Source organism: Quercus lobata, chromosome 3 (assembly GCF_001633185.2).
Source record: "Quercus lobata isolate SW786 chromosome 3, ValleyOak3.0 Primary Assembly, whole genome shotgun sequence".
NCBI lineage: Eukaryota > Viridiplantae > Streptophyta > Magnoliopsida > Fagales > Fagaceae > Quercus > Quercus lobata.
Genome location: NC_044906.1, coordinates 56,533,039 through 56,555,256, shown reverse-complemented (window position 1 = coordinate 56,555,256; position 22,218 = coordinate 56,533,039). Strand labels below are relative to the sequence as shown.

The 22,218-nt window shown below is 38.6% G+C and overlaps 1 protein-coding gene across 1 annotated transcript; it reads left to right on the top strand.

The window, feature by feature from the left end:
• Window positions 1-7,889: 7,889 nt before the first annotated feature.
• On the top strand, window positions 7,890-10,326 carry LOC115979017 (glycosyl hydrolase 5 family protein-like). The gene is made up of 4 exons (XM_031100954.1): window positions 7,890-8,409; window positions 8,522-8,769; window positions 8,870-9,390; window positions 9,687-10,326. Exons 1-4 carry the CDS (start codon window positions 7,987-7,989, stop codon window positions 10,124-10,126), a joined length of 1,632 nt encoding a protein of 543 aa, XP_030956814.1. The 5' UTR covers window positions 7,890-7,986; the 3' UTR covers window positions 10,127-10,326.
• Window positions 10,327-22,218: the final 11,892 nt, after the last annotated feature.

Sequence of the window (22,218 nt, the reverse complement as noted above, 5' to 3'; positions counted from 1 at the left end):
ACTTGGAGGATTTAGATGAAAATGTTGTACCATGCCTGTGAAATGTAGATAATCTTTGAAGATATTACTATTAATGAAAGGCTTTAAAGTCATCATTTGCTCTTTTTGTGATTATTAATTTCTTTCCCTACTTGGTACCCATGTAAATTAATACTTTTTTTATTTAGTTAAGTATTAAACAGAAGCTTAGCCATGTTCGGTTCCTTGGACCGCATGCTTTGGGTAAATTAATACTTTTTTATTTGGTTAAGTGTTAAACAAAACCTCGGCCATGTTCAGATCCTCGGACTGTATGCTTTGGGTAAATTATTGCTTTGGGTAAATTATTGCTTTTTTATTTGGTTAAGTGTTAAACAAAACCTCGACCATGTTCAGATCCTCAGACCGCATACCTTGGGTAAATTAATACTTTTTTATTTGGTTAAGTGTTAAACAGAACCTCGACCATGTTCAGCTCCTCAGACCGCATGTCTTGGGTAAATTAATACTTTTTAATTTGGTTAAGTGTTAAACAGAATCTTGGCCATGTTCGATTCCTCGGACCGCATGCCTTGGGTAAATTAATACTTTTTTATTTGGTTAAATGTTAAATAGAATCTCGACCATGTTCGGTTCCTCGAACCACATGCCTTGGGTAAATTAATACTTTTTTTTTTTATATTAAGTGTTAAACAGTACCTTCGCTATGTTTGATTCTTCGGAACACATGCCTTAAGTAAATTAATGCTTCTTAATTAGCTAATGCAAGCCAGAACCTCAGCAATGTTTGGTTCCTCGTGTCAAGTGCTTGGGATAAAATGATTCTTTTTGAAATAGGTAAGTGCTACCCTCGTTATGTAATATGGTTGAGTGCCTGATGTGGCCTCGGCTTTTGAAGGCTCCTCGGTTAAACGGTTGTCCTTGGTGGAATAAGCTAAATATCCAAAAGTGGCTATGTTGTAATAAATAAAAAAAGAAGAAGTTAAAAACGCACAATTATATTTGTGACCAATAAGAAATGATAAGACAAAAAAAAGGGGGGGGGGGAACTCAATTGAGCACATAAACTGGTCGAAATTGAACTTTCATTAATTGATGTTAGAAAATTACTAAGTACCAAAAAAAAAAAAAAAAGCCTACTCTACTCTTGCTCAGAGGAGAAGAACAAAAAGAAAAAAAGAAAGATGAGGGAAAGAAAGCTTCCTTTCTAGGAAACAGTCTTAGGGTTGGTGTCATCTTGTTCCTGTTCACTCTCTTTAGCAGGTTGGGAAGTTGAGGTGGCTGGTTTGGCTGCAGTCTGGGATGTCGAAACAATTGACTTGTCAGCAGGCAGAGAAACCATAGCAACTGTCTTCTCAATGGGTTGGGGAGCCGTAGGAGCAGTACTTGCTACCTTAATGGTGTTAGGAGTAACTTCCTTCAAGGCTAGAGGATAAAAAACCTTCTCGAGGTCCCTCAACTCGAAAGCAGCATCCACCCTGGCAAGATTCAAGGCCTCATTCCAAACCTGGAGGTAGTAACCGTGGTAGACCTCGGTAACTTAAGCCTTCTGAGTCGCTTCTGTCTCTTTAACACCCACATCATACCCGATCTGCTTGGCCTTGGCAACAGCCTTTTCCTTGCCCTCCAATTCCTTCTACTAGGCCTCAATTTGTTCACGAGCAATGGCCAATTGCTCCTCAGCCTTTCAAAGGTACTGGTGCTACTCCTTGGCCTATTTCTCAACCTCTGCTAGAGCAGCCTCCGCACTCTTCCTTTCCCTCTCAACTTCAGTTAGCTTGAGAGTAAGATCCTTGTTTTTCTTTTCAGCAACTGCCAAGTTCTTCATAGCTAAAACCCAACAAGCCTTTTTATCTTTCAGCTTAGAGTGAGCATGATCAATCCACTCTTCAGCCACATGAGCAGTCTGGACTGCTTGAGTAAGCAAAACAAAATAAGAAGTTAAATTAGTTAAAAAAAAAAAAAGAAGAAAAATGTTTACGAAAGGACAAAAGGGAAGGTAATGTTGAACACTTGCCATGGCAAGATCTCTTTTTAAGGTCAAGAAGACCTCATACTTCTTCAATCTCCTCAAGTCTGCCATGTCCTGAGGAAGGAGCAGAGGCTTCTCCAAGGAATTGGCCACATAGCTAGCTTTCCCTTATTAAAAATCCCTCATGGAGGAGTCAACAGGCAGAGGGGCTCCATTTAGCTCCAATGGTGGGTTCTAGGTAGGAACCTTAGGGTGGCAGTCTGGTGCTACCTTAGCACCAGAACCTTCGGTAGAGCTCCTTTTCTGCTGCCCTTTAGCAATCTTTGCCCCCTTTAGAGGTTCCTAATCCTTGGAAGGCTGAATCTTGCCCTCCTTGGACATCTCCTTCCCAGCCTTCTTGTCCCTCTTCCTTTTCTTTTCTAGAGGCTCAACAAGGGAAGCCTGTGATGGAAGAGGAGTGGGTGGACGAGGATTAACATTCACCTCAAACATAGTCCCCCCTACGTGGGACTCCAGTAGAGCTAGTAGGCTTGTGTTCTTCCTTTGCAGTACCATAGCGTTAATGATGTCGGTAGTTTCCTAATCACTACTTACTTGAATAGCAGGTTGGCACCTTGAACTAGCACCTGAAGATTCAGCAAATTCGGGCCGATCAAACACGCTAAAGTCCTCTTCTAAGTCTACAAGTTCTGGCTCTTGGGCAGGTTCTTCTTGCTCTTCTTTCAATGGAATAACCTCCTTCTCGGCTTGAAGGATTTCAACTATCTATTGATCAGTTAGAGCAACATTGTGAGTTCCTTCCAGGAGGGGGGGGGACTAGCGAGAAACCCGGGAATAGCAACGTTGATTTGAAGCAATCGAGGATCCTTAGCCTTGATTACATGCTTAGGAGACTGGAAACTAGAGGAAATGGGGGTGTACCTGAGGATAACATGGGCAACACGCAATTGTTTGTCCTTGTAAAGGAAGATCTCAGATTGCAGTATCCTATTGAGGTCCTTACAATTCACTAAGTTAAAATTGGGAGCAATAAATTGCTTATCTGCAATAAAAAAAAATAGTAAGAGATCTAGAGTCAACAGAAGACGAGAAGTACATGTTCTTACAAAAAAGAGGAAGAAAAAACATGTATGCAAAAAAGAAAAAAAGAAAAAAAGGAAGAGAAGATTAAAAAAAAGGTGAGCGAGATAGAGCTCTACTATCTAGAGGTAAAGACAATTTACTCAAGCCTATGAACACCCCACCTAACTTCCTGTCTTGTGTTGGACAATGTAAACCATCATGCCATTCACCCGAGATGATCAGAAAATCTTGATCTAGGTTGTTGTTGGATTCAAGAATGTAGGAAATCAGCCTCATTGAGAGAACCCTAGTCTTAAATTAGTACCTCGTATCTTTGCTATGTTGACAGTTATATACCCAATTGACGTCATGATGGGTAAGATTAGCCCCTATATTACGGTTTAACACATTTACATTACCTAGAATCCTAAATAAGTTGAGCGAACATTGGGTTGGGCAAAGCCTATGGGAAATAAAAAAAAATCCCTTTTCACTCTACCCATAGGAATTTGCATCCTACATTCTATAAAAGCAATCATGAGTATGACCAAAGCCCCTTTTGGCCTCATGGTATACCATTCCCCTAAAAGACAATGTTCTATTGTCACCCTGGTCGAAATATTATACTTGGCCTTAAAAGACTCCCTACCCTTGGGTGTATCAACTAAACTAGCAAACCTACCCATCTTTATGGAAAATGAAAATGGAAGTAAAAACCATGAGACGAGGAAGGGAAATACCCTAAAAACTATATGTAAGCTAAAAGATACTTACAAAAATAGGGAGTGGGGCACCTTAGACCGCTTCTTTGAAGGTTTAGAAAGATGGGAAAAATGGGAAAGATGGTCCCCTCACACCCCTTATATAGGGAGAGGAGATAAATAGGAAATTTCTCGCTCGAAACACCATAAGAGATCGCAGCCGTTGGATCTTCATCACGCTGTAGAACGTGGGGGACACAGTGTCGTACTGGGCATTAAATGGAGTGTTGCAAACGCCGAAGTGTCAAGGACGTGTGTAGAGCAAGCGAAGAGACACCACCATGTGGGAACACTCCCAAAACGTGCAAGACCCGTAGAGCGTTATCAAAACCCCACCTTCCCTGAAATGGGAAGAATGGAGTTTTGAAGGGCTATTGTGGGAGCAAATGATCTGAGGACATTATAAGGCCATGGGCCGTATCCGAGGATGATTAAAGACCTACAATATGTGTTTACTCAAGTCTGACATGTAGACCAAGATCGAGGAGGGAAGACATTAAGATCACTTGAAACTGGACTAAAACTGATAATAAAAAGGTCCAAGGAAAAAAGGCTAATTAGCTCGTTGACCGAGGATCCCGAGGAGCGAATGCACCTTGTGAGTACCTTATGTAACTCCTTGCACTAGAAAGTAAAGCTCTAGGGAAGACAACATAGTCGTGTAAGCAACGGAAGGGGCAAATATCTGGAAAGGTGGCTACCACCTCCACATTTAATACTTTGCACTAATTGAACCTGCCGCATTTATGAGGAAAAGACACCCGAACAGTGACTCCACAACTCATATCTCTCTCTACCACCTCCAAAAGGGTCCTAATGGGACAAGCATCTAAATTATTCCCCTGAGATGTACAGATAGAGGGCTGAGATGCAATGAAAAGGGCTATATAAGGAAAGGAACCCCTCTGAAAAAGGGGATGAACATTCTACAAGAGAAAAGACAAAAAGAGAACTAAGGATCATATTGTAAAAATATCAGCCTTGACTGTTAAAGAGAAATCCATTCTCAGACTTGCCCGAGGAAGAATTTATACTGAATTGGTCTTCTTTCGTTCATATTAATCTCTTTAGTCCTATTGTCCCTAAGCTTATAATTCCCTTAGCATTGTAGTTGATTCGGAAGTCCACTCTCTTATAAATTTATTGTATTAGGCTTGAACAACTAGGAGCCACTACTCTAAGTGGGCCTGGGCTTCTCTTTTGAGTCCTTACAGAAGCTAATTTAGTCTTTTTATTATTTTTTTTCCTAAATTAGATACATGAATTTGCATGTCTACTATGAAAATATAAAAAATACTTAATTCAAATTTATTATGTTTCTAAATAATACTATGAATGTGTGACAAAAGTAACAGTAAAAGCAACCACCCTATTGATAGTGAACATGGGATGCAAGCCTTCATGACAAAGATTCAAGCAATCAAGCTCATGAGGAGTTGATGACCTGTGGCTTCATGAGATTCATGATATTCTCATTGTTCTTGGTTTTAAAGCCAAAAGTGACTGTGATGATGTTAGGATATACGTGCCAAAGACTATTCTTGTACCCAACCAATCAGCCTGTAAAATCATAATTTTAGTGATATTCTATTCATTGATGGGGGTATCATATAAAGAATACTTCATAAATTGGATCCTTGATCTAGAAGTTTATTTTGATCATGCAAAGGTACTTGAATATTTTAAGGTGTAGTTTGTATCAAGAACATTTTTTTTTTTTTTGGAGAATGAATACTATGAAATTTTATTAAAAAAAATTAGCCAAAGTCGCCCATCAATACATTATGAAAGTGTGATGGAACATCCTCTATCCACATTGAGTAACCACTAACATGTATAACTTGAAGCTTATTTTGATCATGCAAAGGTACTTGAATATTTCAAGATGTAGTTTGTATTAAAAACATTTGAGAGTAACACGTACGGAAGATTGGTGGAGAGATGCAATACATAATGCAAAGAGATATGTCTAGAATTTTCTCATGACTAAGAATGAAAAGATTGACGGTTAGTTTTGTTTTTTCGTTTCTTATTCTTCTTCCCGTGATTATGATGAGAGATCAATTATTTAATATATTTGGTGACTTGTCATTTTAGTCTACTAAATTTAAATATTATCATTTTAGTTTGTTATCTATATTTGATTATGATATGATTTAAGTGTCCATTTGGAATATAGTTAAAAACTAGCTTATTGATTATTTATGCTATTATTTGTGGGTCACACAAAGAAGCATTTTTTGGGCTTAAGTTAACTTAATTTGCTTTTGCTCAAAAAAAACAAAAAAAAAGTTAGCTTAATTTGCTCAACCTGACATAAAGTTAACTTTTGTGGGTCCCATACTAAAGTTTTTGTGCAAAAATATTAGGTCTTTGGATTATTGTAAAGTTAACTTTTGGGGTCCCATACTAAAGTTTTTGCGCAAAAATATTAGGTCTTTTGATTATTGTGGCCTGCGAGTTCCATTTTATTTTATTTTTTTGTTATAGTGTTTTTAGTAAAAAAACAAATAATTTTTTTATTCAACTTTTAATTTTTATCTATAGTATTTTCAACAAAAAATTAAATAAGTTGTTTCAAAATAGATTAGTCTTTCCATTGCTGTTTGAAAAATATTATTAAACTCTTTTCCTTTAATTTCCTTTTTATGTTATTTTATTTTTAGTGTGAAATAACGTTATTTTAAAAGAATAAATTGCATTTTTCAAACAACAATATAATGGATGGAACGACTAATAAATGGCTGCTCTGTTGAAATGAACTAATTAAAATAAAAAATTTCAATTTAGTGGGAAAAAAAATTGATAATTCACTAATAAGTATCCAGCTTTTCATCAGTCCTCCATAAGTTATCTCTTAAATACTCTATTTATATACTCCAGGAAAGAAGATGTAGAGGAGAGTAGCTATTCCTACCAAGATTCTTAGACTCGAACCGTAAATGGAAGAGGTTCAAGGTTTTTGAAGTCGGACCGAAATCGAACCGTGATGACATCATAATTAATTAATTAATTATTTAAAATATAAATAAATACTTTTAATTAGTACAAATAGAAAAATTAACTAAAATAGTCCAATTAGATAAAAGATGTATCTTTATATTTTTCATATCATAATTTTGACAAGGCAAACAAAAAATATCAAAGCTTAAGCAAACATATATATAATATTTATTTTCTTATTTTTATGTTGATGAGTTAAACTTGTGATAATAATAATAATAACAATAATAATAACTTTAGAATGACGCTTACCTTAAATGACATTAAAAAAAGAAAAAAGAAAAAGAAAAAGAAGGGACACCTATTGTTTAAAAGGACCTCAATATTGGCGGATGACAAAAGTTAAAAACAATTGAATGGTCAAATCTCACTATTAGTCTATTGAGCTTCACGAGGTCATGTGGTAGTGGTTTTATCAGGCAAAACAGTGGGCACACTCAACAAGAATACAGCTATACTCAACAAGAATACAGCTATACAAGTTATTAGTGCACTACTCAAAAACAAGAAACAAGAGCCAATATGAGGAGATGAGTTTCTAGCTGCTGCCTGCCAGAAAATTAACAGTGATGTTAGCAACCTCACCAACTTGGCTCTTTGTTTTCTTTTTCTCTCTTGCAATTTGTTTTTTTATTTTTTATATTCAAATTCTTTATGGACTGAGATCTGTTTTCCAGCCAAATATAGTAAAAAAAATGGAATCATGTGAACCTCTAAAACCGGCCATGGTTCTCAGAACCATACGGTTTGACTGCGGTTCGAGTGGTTTCATGCATTTTTCACATAGAGAGATTATTAGAGCTAAAAGAACCGAAATAACGAGGGTTTCACGGTTAATCGGATCGGACCATACGGTCCGGTCTGGATCTGAGAACCTTGATTCCTACAGGTCGTAGATGAAGAGTAGTGGATGTTTTGGAATCAATTTTAAAATAAAAATCATTTAGAAATGAACTACTTTTGGTTTATAAAATAAGTGTTCGAACCACAAAAAGTCATGTTATAGCTTACTATGTACACACTAATATTACATGTCCTTTGGAGGCATCCGATAAAATTAGCACATTTAATGTCTGTAAAACACAAACCAAGTTGATTCATTGCTGTCCTAATTCACAACCCAAAAGCTATGAAACTAACCATTCTATTTGCAATTGTGGCAAACCCATTTCCCATATAAACTTCTATACTCAAACCCCAAAATTTATCATGGCACAACACTACATTTTTTCCTCCTTGCTGCCTCTTCTATCTCTTCTAGCAATCTTCTCTAATGTCATATCCCAAAGCAAGCCTGTAATGGCTGTAACACTACACACCGATTCACGGTGGATTGTTAACGAAGCCGGGCAACGAGTGAAGCTAGCATGTGTGAATTGGGTGTCACATATGGACCCTATGGTAGCTGAGGGCCTCAACAAGCAGCCTTTGGATGCTATCTCCAAGAGGATTGTATCCATGGGATTTAATTGTGTTAGGTTCACATGGCCACTGTATTTAGTCACTAATGACTCATTGGCTTCACTCACTGTAAGACGGTCCTTTCAGATACTAGGTCTATCTCAATGCATTGCTGGTATCCAAGCCAAAAACCCCTCTATCATTGATGTTACTCTTATAAGAGCTTTTCGGGTAAGATAACCGGACTTTCCTTTTGTCTGAACTTTTATTTAAATTTTTTGTGTAAAGTCTAAGTAATTTTGATAAATTATTAGTTTATAACTAAGAAGTTTAACATTTTCAGGCAGTGGTATCCAACCTTGGGGCCAACAATTTAATGGTAATATTGGACAATCATGTAAGCCAGCCCGGTTGGTGTTGTAGTGAAAATGATGGCAACGGTTTCTTTGGTGACAAGTATTTCAATCCAGAACTCTGGATTAAAGGACTAACTATGATGGCCACCATGTTTAAAGGTGTAGCCAATGTGGTTGGAATGAGTCTAAGGAATGAGCCTCGAGGCCCTAGACAGAATGCCCCTGATTGGTACAGGTATATATACCATTTTACTTTTGTATGTTATGCTTTTTTTTAGGTGACCCAAACTAAATCCTGAGAGGCTAATCTCACTTTTGTAAATGAAAATGTGAAGGTACATGCCAAAAGCAGCAGAAGCAGTGCACTTAGCAAACCCAAACGTTCTTGTTATTCTCTCAGGCATGAGTTCCGACACAGACTTGTCATTCCTCCAAAACCGACCAGTGAAACTCACATTCACTAGAAAACTAGTATTTGAGGTGCATAGGTATGGATTTACAGATGCCAACATATGGAAATATTACAACCCAAACCAAGCGTGTGCGGTAGTGGTAGGTATAATCATGAGATCGGCAGGATTTTTGTTGGAGCAAGGGTATCCATTGTTTTTCAGTGAGTTTGGGATGGACCTAAGAGGTAACGATGGACTTCTCAACCAGTTCATGAATTGCTTCTTTGCATTGGCAGCTGATCTTGACTTTGATTGGAACCTATGGACACTGGGTGGGAGTTACTATATTAAACAAGGAATCACTGAATTCGAAGAATACTATGGTCTGCTTCTTTGGAATTCGAATGAGCCCAGAAATTCAAGCTTTGTTAAGAGACTCTCAGCTATCCAGACTCCATTTCAAGGTAATTAGGATGGTAATTTGGGGGTATTAAGATCTTTTTTTTTTTCTTTTTTTTTTTTAACACATAAATTTCATGGTACATATTAAATATTACAAATTAAAAAGTGTATTTAACGACACATCATTTAACGTTTTAAATGACATGACATAGTATACTATTATATCCCGGAAATAAAATCTTTACCGTGAATTCTCTTCATTTCAAACTCTTATTTGTTCATTTTCCTCCATATTTCACTATTTAAAGATTCTACTTAATTAGAGTAGATGACAAGATTGAACATATGTAACTTGCAGGGCCAGGTCTACCAGAAACTAATCCACACCAAGTAATTTTCCACCCATCAACAGGTCTCTGTGTCCAAAGAAAATCACCACTTGAACCATTGAGACTGGGGCCTTGCAAAGACTCTGAAGCCTGGAGCTACACCCCACAAAAAACTTTATCTTTGAAAGGAAAAAATTTGTGCTTACAAGTAGATGGATTGGGGAAGCCAGCGAAACTCGGTAACATTTGCAGCGACTCTGGTTCACAATGGGAAACCATCTCTGATTCTAAGTTGCATCTCTCGTCAACAATTGGCAATGCCACTACCCTTTGCCTAGATGTTGATTCTAGCCACACCGTCATCACAAACACTTGCCATTGTGTAAGTATAGGTAGAACATGTGACCCAGAGAGCCAGTGGTTCAAGCTGATTAGAAGCTCAAGAAGTCCAAGTTCTAAAAACTCTTAGGAAAAAAACTTCTCTTGAACATGCTTGCTGGGGATTATATGAAAGTTTTGAGCTTAGCTGATGCAAGGAACCAAGATCTTATGTTTTAATTTGAAATTAATTTTGTTTTTGAATTTGATTAATGTAGATAGTTTTTAGGGATTTGATTAGATGCTTTCGATATTAGTATAATCCCTAAAAATATTTAACTAGCACTTGTGTAATGCTGAAAGATAGTTAAATTTGAATAAGATTAATTATTATGAGTTGGGATATGTCTCCTTTTTTGTTTCCTTTTGTTTGGTGGTGATGCCAAATGCCCTTAGGTGGTGATGCCTAGGGTTTGCTGGTAGATTTTATGTGGTGAAGCTTAGAATTTGTTCTGTTGTTTCTTTTGTTCCTCTTTTATCTCTATTTTCCGTTCTGCATCATCAGCCTGGAGCAACAACAAGGGAAAGCGTTGAACAGTACAACAAAGCTATTACAGAGCTCCTTATATGGCCAATTGGCCATGAACATTTTGAACAAGAAAATTCCGCATTTCCTCTCAGTTTTTATATTGTCCAATTGAATTTATTTTAATAAAAAATATGTTTCAAAACCGAGGTGGAAAATTTATGTCATCCTCAAAAAAAATTAATGTCTCAAACCTTTAATAAATTTTAATAATTAAGGTAATACATGTTGGTAAGATTAGGATTTAGATATTGTCAAATTAATTTAAAGAAAAAAAAACTATTTTTACATTACACTATTTCATGAAAACTGGAAAGTGGACATTGTAGTAAAAAGAATAGCACAGTTTTGCCCGAAGTGGTAAATATCAACCACATTTTTGTCTATAATGTACACTTTATATAGTAGTACTATTTATGTAAACTAATCAATGCACTTAATTTTATTTATTATTATTTTTTAATGAATCAGGTCCAGCCACTTACTTTTGCTAGTGAATTAATTTTATTCTGTTATAATAATAAAGTTAATCAGAGATTGAATATAAATGTCATTATTTCATCTTAAAATAAGTTTTTAATTTTTTTTTTAGAAAACATTTTTAAATTAGTTGATGAGTGCTAACTCAAACAATAAAAGTATAAAACACAAGGATTGAGCCATGTTAAGACCAATGGCCCCCACCATTAACTTTAAGAAATTAAGACCAATGGCCCTGACAAGGATAGTCATTAGTTGATCTTCGTATAAGAGCATTCTCATCTGATGTGTCAAATACTAAATATTTGGCATTTGATATACCAAACAGCAAAAAAACCCTCCCATGAGATATTCTAAATGCTATAATATTTGGCACACATGAATAGTACTACTCCATTTTTGGAACGGCATAAACGAAAATGCAAAAAAAAAAAAAAAAAAATATATATATATATATATATTCATTTTCTCTTTCTCCCTTTATTCCTTTATGACTTTCTTTCTTTTCTCTCTTTCTTTTTTGTTCTTTCTTTCTCCGCCTCTCCCTTCATCTTCTATCACTCTCTTCCTTTTTTCTTCTTCTTTCTTCTCTCGAATCTTCATCTCCCCCCCCCTCCCCACCTTTTTTTTTTTTCTTTTTTTCCTTTTTCCTTTTTTTTTTTGTCACTTTCTCTACGCCTTTCTGTCTCTGTCTCTGTCTCTCTCTCTTCTTTTTTCTCCGCCTAGACCATTGCCATTGAGATCGACCATCATTGTGGAGTTTGGCCTCATCGATGAGGTCGACTGGTGGAGATCGCATGTAAGTTTGTGCGTTTTTTTATTTTTATTTTTATTTTTTTTGGTTGTGGATTCCATGTGATTGTGGGTGGTGGTGGAGTTTATTTCTTCATTTTTTTTGGGAGAGTTTTGTGTTGATTTTGGGGATTTTTTTAAGTAATATTGGGTGGTGGTGGCGGCCGGTGGATTGTTGTTGGTGGTGGCAGATTGTACCTGTGGCTGTGGGTGGTGGTGGCGGGCTGTGCTTGTGTATGGTGGTGGGTTTGGGCTTTTTTTTTTTTTTTTTTTTTTTGGGTTGTGGATTCCGTGTGATTATGGGTGGTGGTGGAGTTGGGTTGATTCCATGTGATTTGGGTTGTATAAATGGAGTTAATTCATCTCTTTATTTTTATTATTTTTTTAGAGTTTTGTGTTGATTTTGGAGATTTTTTTTTTGAAGTAGTATTGGGTGGTGGTGGCGGGTTGTACTTGTGGGCGGTGGTGGTGGGTTTGTTACAGTTCTGTGCTTGTGTTTGTGTATGGTGGTAGGTTTTTTTTTTGTATTTTTTTATATTGAAGTTTAAAAAAAAAAAAAATATTTTTATATATTATTTTAATGTATAGAATTGAAAAATAGAAGATATGATGAACAGTGAATTGTAAAATGGTGTGTTAAAATAATAAAGTAGGTTTTTTGATGTGTCAAAATGACATGTTTATAGAACATCTGATGAGAATGCTCTAAGGTAATGACTCAAATTACCATTAGAATTATTGTTTAAGTAAAAATCAAAAGGAATTCAAATGGTAAGGATAAGGGCACAAAATCATATATTGGGCCTTGGGTTTTGGTCGAGAACGTTGATTGGTCCGAGTACGAATAAACAGTAGTAAGGGTGTTAAGCTTAGAGTCCCATAAATAACATGCAAACAGAAAGGTTGGGAAAGATGGTCTGAGGAGAAGTGTCTCCTTAGATAAACGAAGCATAGATCAAATGCATATCCTATCACTCGAAGTGACCTCCGAGGAAACTCCACTGATAGGGGTGTGCATTACGAACGTACTGGAAGAATGAGAACCAGGAAACATCTAAGAGAAAACTGCTACTACTGCATTGAATGCTCTGTAGCTAACTTTCTGGCTGCATTTATATGGAGAAGACTCCTGAATAGTGCTGCATTGACTATCCCAACTCATAAAGGGGCAGAGAGGGTGTTCAATGCGACAAACACTCAAGTAGTGGACTGGATGATCAACAAATGGAGGGCCAAGATCATTGGAAGGGAGATATATAATGTATGGGACCCCTGGCAAATAGGGTTCGAAAAAGAGAGAGAGCAATCTAGAGAGAAACACTGTAGCAGTCAAGAAATAATCTTGTAATCATACTTAATATAAATATACAAGAACTAATCTCCTCGGATCTGTCTGAGGACGACTTTCTTTAGTTGAAATCCATCTACCTTTCTGCTCTTGTCATTTGAATCCATTTTGTTTGCCATCCAACTCATTCTAGCCCAGTTTTCCAATCCACTATCTACAAATTTATTTTTTTGGGCCTTTTGGGCCCGAGCCTATTCATTCTTTGGGTTTGGGATTTAAACTCGGTCCTTACACAAACTGTAAGGACCGAATTTCGATTGGACCCAGTATAGGATTGGGTTTTAGTCCAACAAGCCCAAACAATAAATTTGTAGAGTGTGGGTGAAAGAACCAGTTCTATTCCAGAAGAAAGACAATAATAGTTGCTGATTTAAGAGCATTAAACACAAATAAGATAAAAAAATCTGTCCTTGGCACGGCCTGGGGAGCTATGTTATAATGTCTTGTTGATGAACAAAGTTACAAGAGTTCAAAGTATTATTACAAGGATTTCTTGGTTTTTCCGATCCCTTTTCTTTAGGTCACCTTCCCATGCTATATACTATAATTTTGGTATCATCTCTACCATACACGTGTAGGGTTAGATTCTAGGAACTCCTTCTTGTCCAATCCAACATCTCTCAGAATCATCAACTAGTAGCTGTAAGACTGCTTGACCACTGTTCAGGTGTCACCTCCACATTAATGCGGCCAAAGAGTTAGTTGGGAGGGATATAATGTGGATGTAGCAGCTTTTGAAGATATTTGTAACCTCCCTTTGCTCATCCCTTATCCAATGCCTGACTCTTAATTGTGATGCAACCTTGAAGAATGCCCAAGATGATAAGACATTCTTACTAACCTCAGATCTCCGTTTCCGAGATGACTTTTCTCCTCGGACGTATGTTGGACTATCACATACAATCTTTATTTCTTCTTCTTATACCATTCCCATTATAACCTTATTTGACTATTCTCGGATAGGGCCATTGGGCCATAGGCCCAATTCATTCGGTTTTAATAGTACATTCTAGATAATTGGCCCCCACAATAGCCCCTCAAAATCTTGCTTTTTGACTCCTTGGAAGGAAAGGAGGATTTTGATATCCTCAACCCATTGCATTTATGGTTATACCCTGTTTACCCGAATTCCCAAATGCCTTTCTACCTGCTCAAGGCACACTCCTGACGCTTCGGCGTCCAGAGCGTGCCATCATTAAATTTTGGTGGCTCTCTTGTCCCCCACGTTCATCGGCAGGATGTAAATCCAACAGTGGAGGATTTTCCTAGGTTCACAAGCGGGAATTTTCCCGCTTGTAATTTCTGTGCCACTATAAATAGCTTTTCAAATCAATTCCTTTTTCTACTTTCAACAATCACACAGTCCTAGAGCTCATACACTGAACCTGTCACTCTCTCTCACCTCCTTGTGTGTCTACAAATACTAAAAATTTTTCCAAGGACCTTCTTTTCAAACCTGTAAGTTTCCTTGAACCCTCTTAGTTTTCGTTTCGAACTTGTTAATTTTTCTTCAAAACTTCTTAGAAAATGGGTAAGTTCAAGCGTTTAGTTGAGTCCGAGGAGGGTATGGAAAGGTTTAGGGTTAAGTACAGGATCCCACCAACAGTGGGCATGAGATACCCTACCTAGGGAGAATGGGTAGATGCTAGGAAAACTGGAGAGGTGGTCATCCCCATGATCGCCTTCATAGAGGGAGGGATGACCATTCCCGTGGGTACCATCACTAGGAACTACCTTAGGTTCTTTAGGCTATCTCTCACACAGTGCGCCCCAAATATGTTTATGGTATTGAAGAGTATAGAAGTTCTAAATGAGAGAATGAACTTAAATTTGACTCATTATGATGTGAACTGGGTATACAACCTACATCATTTGACGGGACAGGGATATTATCTTAAGTCAAGGTATCCCGAAGTAAGGTTAATCCAGTGCCTCCTTACATCAAACAAAGGCTTAAAGGAAGACTTTTTAATCTTTTCTGGAGAATAGCATGATGACCTACCCTGTCCGACTAAGGAGGGGAAACCAGGTGGGGGTATAGCCGTAAATTTATGTGTCTTGGCTTGTGTTTCTCTTTTATTTCCCACTATCTCTACTTCTAACAAAATTTTTCTTCCATTTTAATGATTTTGCAGATAAATGTTCTACCAAACCCCAGCTCAGCTTAGTCAACAGAGAGAGCCTAGATAGAATTTTAAGATCTAAGGTGTACGTAAACGAGGCCAATGGTCAATTGTGAGCGGTGCACCTAATTCTTGGGTACACACCCATTTCTCTCGCATTTCAAGCCCCCAAGTGCGTGATAAAAGCCAACAATCCTTGGCTTCACCATATTAGTGTTGCCTATGAAGGATTCGTCGTTCTAGAGGGTATTCAAATTCCTGAAGGTACACCTCTCACTCGACCACTCTTCGTAGCCACCCTTTCAGTAGGAGCATCCTTATCCCATCTCATTCTTGAAGAAGAGGAAGAAGAAGAAAAAGAAAAAGAAGAAAAAGAAAAAAGTCCAGAGGGGATCGTAGATTTGTCAGACTCCTCTGAGGAATTTGAAGTGTTCAACTAAACTCCATCTCCCAAGGGTATATTGGCTGACGTTGACTTCCAGCATCAAGCAGAAGTCATCACTTCAGATGAAATGGGTATCTAGAGGAAATCCCAAAGGAGTTTGAGGGACTTAATAGAATCTCAGCTTGGAAAAGATGCACCAGGGAAATCCATACAACCAAAACTTTCTCCTCCTCCTCCTCCTAAATCTCCTTTTCCTCCTTCTCAGCCGTCTCTGCCATCTAGACCTGATCCCGCTGATCCGAAAAGGAAGTGAGAGCAGAAGGGAAAATATGTGGTGGATTCTGGGAGGTCTCGTCCCACTCATGACGACGAGACCTAGAGAGTTGCAAAGCAGCAAAAGACTAGCCAGACATCGCAGAGAAGTGTGGAGAGGGAAGATAATCAGCCTTGAGAGCCTCAGGCTTGGCCTCCAACACCCATGCTCAATGGTGAACCCTTGAGGGATGATGCATCACTCAGGGATTTCAATGGGGGTATTGGATGTCACGTTGCCTCAGCTTTAGAGGGGGCTCTATTACTCCCGAATGATATGGTCGAGCTGCGGAATATCAAGAAGAATGAGGTTTTCCTCAACCTCAAAAGATATTTGGGCATGGTATGATGCTATCCTCCTTTTTTTTTATTTTTTATTATTTGTTATGTTACTAACCCTTTTCTTTTAGGTTGTCCAAGCCACTTTTAGGGTTAAAGAGATAACCAACTCTTGCTATCAGCAGTTGGACGATGAGAGGAAAAGGCGTGTAGCAGCTGTGCAGTCGTTCAACATTGCTGATCAAAGCAATAAAAATTTATGAAAAAAGCTGACTGAGGAGGAAAGGGCCAGGAAGAGTGCTGACTCGGCTTTGGAGAGCGTTCAGAGACAGGCCGAGGATCAGAGGCAGTGCCTACGTGAGGCCAATGATCAGCTGGCTTCTTCCAAGGAGCAAATAGCAGCCCTTAGGAAGAAATTGGAAGAAACCCAGAAGCTCAAAGATCAGGATAAGAAGTTGAAAGCTGAGGTCGAGAAGGCAAAAGTAGAGGCCGAGAGGGCTAGGGACGAGGCTGTACAACATGGTTACGACGTTGGCGTAGCCGAGACCGAGGATACCCTCCGGGCAGAGGTCCTAGCCGTATGTCGAATCTACTATGCTCAGACTTGAGAGGAAGCTCTCAACCTAGTTGGGGTTGAGGCTTCTTCTGAGCTGAGAAGGCCAGAAAACATCTACTTCCCACCAATGAGCCTTAGACCTTCCTTTCACTCAAGGTGAGGTGGCCTCTACAGTTCCTGACTCGGTTGAGGAAGCACAGCCTCAGGACCCTCTTCCTCCCAATCAGTAGGAGCAGTTAAAGGAACCTGAAGTTTCAAAGGAAACATCCTCGGACAAGGCCGTAGAGGTTCCACAAGATGGGGCAGCTTCCCAAGGTTTTGAACAGGCCTTAGCTTCAATTACTATGCCTGCTGAGGGAGCCCCCAAAGAGAAGGAGAAAACGATTCCTATTGAAGCGGATAAACCAGCTGACAAGACTTCCAAGGACAAGCTTTAGATAAAATTGAAACATTGAATCTTCATTTTGTAATGTAATTATGATTTCTGTAATGGAATTTGTTTTTTCCAAGACATGTTTTAATGAAATATGCATTTTTACTTTCTCAAATTTGTATGAGTTGTTATTTATTTTATTTTATTTTATTTGTTTTATTATTTATATATATATATATATATATTTTAAGTAATTTTCATTTTGATTGTCCTTTGTTTGAACATAATCATATGCCAGGAAAGTACAAAGTTGCTTACACAAGAGAAAAACAAAGTTTAGACATATTTTTAATCAGTAATCAAAGTGGATTGTAACCATTGAATCTGTAGTACTATTAAGACATATTTTGAATCTATCAATTCTAACAAGTTTAACTTCAAGAAAATGTTCTAATGTTTGATCAAATAAAGTTAAGTCCAGGGCACCCCAGAATACTTTAAGCGATGCTCATGGGCTTATTGCGGTCTATATCTTTATTAGGTGATAACAAATCTTGTGATCCGAGAATTAGGGGTTCATTTCCTTTAAATGTTTAAGTTCATGTTGGACTAGCATTTTAATAGGTACCATAGTGCATTAATTTCCATTAAGTCTGTGGTCCGAGGATCCTAACATGACTTAATTTCTGTTTAATATCTCAATAGATGTCAAAGGATATTAATTTTCACCAAGTATGTGGCCCAAGGAACCTGACATGACTTAATTTCTGTTTAATATTTCAACAGATGTCAAAGGGTATGAATTTCCACCAAGTTTGTGGTCCGAGGAACCTGACATGACTTAGTTTTTAAACATGTCAAAGGGTATGAATTTCCACCAAGTCAGTGGTCCGAGGAACCTGACATGACTTAGTTTCTGTTTAATATTTTAACAGATGTCAAAGGGTATTAATTTCCACCAAGTCTATGGTCCGAGGAACCTGACATGACTTAGTTTTTGTTTAAAGCTTCAATAGATGTCAAAGGGTATTAATTTCCACCAAGTCTGTGGTCCGAGAAACCTGACATAACTTAGTTTCTGTTTAATACTTCAATAGATGTCAAAGGGTATTAATTTCCACAAAGTCTGTGGTCTGAGGAACCTGACATGACTTAATTTTTGTTTAAAACTTCAATAGATGTCAAAGGGTATTAATTTCCACCAAGTCTGTGGTCCGAGGAACCTGACATGACTTAATTTCTGTTTAATACTTCCATAGATAGGGGAACACATGATACATGATTGAGACAAATTAAAGAAGAATTAAATAGGGCTATTTTTATTATTAATAATACCTCTTTAGGTTGTTTACATTCCAACGATGGAGTACAATTTTTTCGTCTAGATCCTTCAAATAGTACGCACCTATTCCTGCCATCGAAGTGATTCAATACGGCCCTTCCCAGTTAGGCCCTAATTTTCCTCAGGCTGGATTCTTGGTAGTCCCCAAAAATTTTCTCAACACCAAATCTCCTAGGGCCAACGTTCTTAGCTTTACATTGGTATCATAACCTTGCTTGAGCTTGTGCTGGTAGTAGGCCAGTTGGACCATTGCATTCTCTCTTCGCTCTTCGATCAAGTCTAGACTTTTTTCCAGCAACCCATCATTGCCATCCGAGGTAAATGCATTTGTTCTCAATGTCGAGAAACCTGTTTCTAGAGGGATGACAACCTCGGCCCCATATGTCATTGAGAAAGTGGTTTCTCTTGTTGACCGTCGAGGCGTTGTTCAATACATTCAAAGGACATGTGGTAATTCCTCCACCCATTTTCCCTTTGCATCATCCAACCTCTTTTTAAGTCCATTCACAATAAGCTTGTTGACAGCTTCAGCTTGCCCATTTCCTTGTGGATAGGCTAGAGTGGAATATCTATTCTTTATCCCCAGATTAGAACAGTACTGCCTGAAGGCTTTACTATCAAATTGAAGGCCATTATCCGAGATGAGGGTATGGGGGACCCCGAATCGAGTAACGATATTCTTCCAGATAAACCTTTTGACATCCATATCTTTGATATTAGCCAAAGGTTCAGCTTCGACCCATTTGGTGAAATAATCTGTGCCGACCAGCAGATACTTTTTATTTTCTAGTGCTTTAGGGAAAGGACCTACAATATCTAAACCACATTGAGCAAAAGGCGAAGGGCTGGAAAGAGGATTAAGAACTCCTCCAGGTTGGTGAATGTTTGGCGCGAATCTCTGACACTGATCACATTTTCTAACATATTCTTGTGCTTCCTTTTGCATGCTCGGCCACTAGTATCCTTGAGTAATGGCCTGATGAGATAAAGATCTTCCTCCTATGTGACTTCCGCAAATTCATTCATGTAGTTCTTCTAGGAGTGATTCTGATGCATTGGGATGTACACAAAGCAGACATGGTCCAGAAAAAGAATGTTTGTACAACTTTTTGTCCTTGGATATCCAAAACCGAGGAGCTTTCCTTCGTACTTTCTCAGTTTCTGACTTCTCCTCAAGCAATATATCCCTTTCAAGGAATTGTAGTATAGGATCCATCCAACTTAGCCCCAACTTGATTTGATGGACCTGGAGCAAGTCTCTCTTTATTGGGATAGGGGTGCATAAGTCTTCGACAAGTCTCACTCGGGGCAAATCCTGTGCCGAGGAAGTGGCAAGGGTAGCCAAGGAGTCTGCATGGGTATTTCCACTTTTGGGGATATGCAATAAGTCGAAGAATTCAAACTTTGTTTGTATACGCCTAACTTGGCCCAAATATTCTTGCATTCTTGTATCTTGAGCTTCCAATTCCCCTTTTACCTGGCCTACGACTAGTCTTGAATCTGAGAACACTTTCACTGTCTTTCCACCCATTTTCTGAACCATCGCCATTCCCATCAACAAAGCTTCATATTCTGCTTCGTTGTTTGTAGCTGAGAACCCCAACCTTAAAGATTTTTCAATGGTGATCTTCTCAGGAGATACCAGAACTAGCCCCACTCCTGATCCCCGCTGGTTTACTGCTCTATTCACATATACTTTCTAGGGTGAGGGATATTGTGTGGAGATTAGGCTAACTGATTTTTCATCCATGCCATGCTGCTTCACATCTATTTCTTCAGGAAATTCAGCAAACTCGGCTACTAGATTGGCGAGGACCTAGCCTTTTACAGAGGTACGAGGCATATACTTGATATTAAAAGCCCCTAGAATCGTATCCCATTTAGCAATCCTCCCGGTATAATCCGCGCTCCGAAGTATTGACTTGAGTGGTAATTGAGTTAGAACAACCATGGTGTGCGCCTGGAAATAGTGGGGGAGTTTTCGTGTAGCATGCACTACTACCAAGATGGCCTTCTCTAGTGGTAAATACCGCACCTCGGCTTCATGAAGTGACTTACTTATGTAATAGACCGGTCGTTGGATGCCACTATCTACTCGTATCAAAACAAAACTCACCACATGGGAGGCTACCGCCAAGTAGGTAAATAGGACCTCATCCACTTCAGGACTGGACATGATGGGCGGCCGAGAAAGGTACTCTTTGAGCTATTGAAATGCTACAACACACTTCTCTATCCATTCAAATCCATTCCATTTATGCAGCAGAAGGAAGAAAGGTCTGCACCTATCTGCTAATCTAGAAATAAATCGGTCCATTCAAATCCCTTCCATTTATGCAGCAGTCATCCCGGTCAATTTCTGGACCTCCTTGGGGTTCCGAGGTGGTTGCAAGCTATTAATGGTCTTAATCTAATCAGGGTTCACCTCAATTCCCTTGTGAGTGACCATGTAGCCCAAAAACTTTCCCGAGCCTACACTAAACGAACACTTAGAAGTATTTAGGCGTAACTTGTATTTTCTCAGAATTCCAAAATGTTAGTAAGGTCTCCCACATGCTCAGACACCACCTTGCTCTTTACAACCATATCATCAATATAGACTTCAATGCTCTTGCCCAACTGTGGTTTGAACATTTTAGTCATCATTCGTTGATAAGTAGACCCTGCATTTTTCAAACCAAAGGGCATCACTCTGTAGTGATAGTTTCCAGTGGAAGTGACAAAAGCTGTCTTTTCTTGATCGTCCAGCGCTAATGGTATTTGGTGATATCCTTGAAAGGCATCCAAAAACCTCATTCGAGGATGGCCTACTGTCAGATTCACCAACTGATCTATCCGAGGCATAGGGAAATGATCTTTGGGACAAGCCTTATTGAGGTCCGTGAAGTCCACACACATGACATTTCCCAGTTTTCTTTTTCACCACCACCGTGTTAGCTAACCACTGAGGATAGAAAACTTTCTTGATAGCCCCTGCTTGTTTGAGCTTTGTTACTTCATTTCTGACAGCCTTGGTATGCTCTTTTGATGGATGTTGAGGTGACTGTCTCTTCGGAATGATGGAAGGGTCAACATTCAAATGATGACAAATGAAACTTGGGTCTACATCCGGGGTTTCATACGCGCTCCATGTGAACACATCAACATTTTTTCTAAGGAACTCAACCAATTGTTCCCTCTCCTGCAGAGGCAGTTGAGCTCCAACTTGAAAGAACTTCTCCGGATCATCGCCAACAATTACCCTCTCTAGATCTTCACATTTCGCTTCGTCGGTTGGTTCATTGAAGGGCAACGCCGGAGTTTCTGATTGCTATAAGCCATTATCAGCGGTGGCCGAGATTTCAACTTCAGGCCGATATTGGATGGCCGCTACTAGGCATTGTCTGGCTATAGACTAATTTCCTAATATCTCTAAGACTTGGCCTCTAGATGGGTACTTCATTTTCTGGTGAATAGTAGAGGAGACGACCCCCAGGATATGAAGCTAGGGTCTGCCCATAATAGCCGTGTATGGAGAGAAAGCATCTACAACAATGAAGTCCACCTCCACCACATCTGGGCCGGTCTACACAGGTAATTTGATCTGACTTTTCGGAACGACCATTTTACCTTCAAAACCTACCAGAGGAGAACTGTAGGCTATTAAGTTTTCAGGTTTCAAATTTAG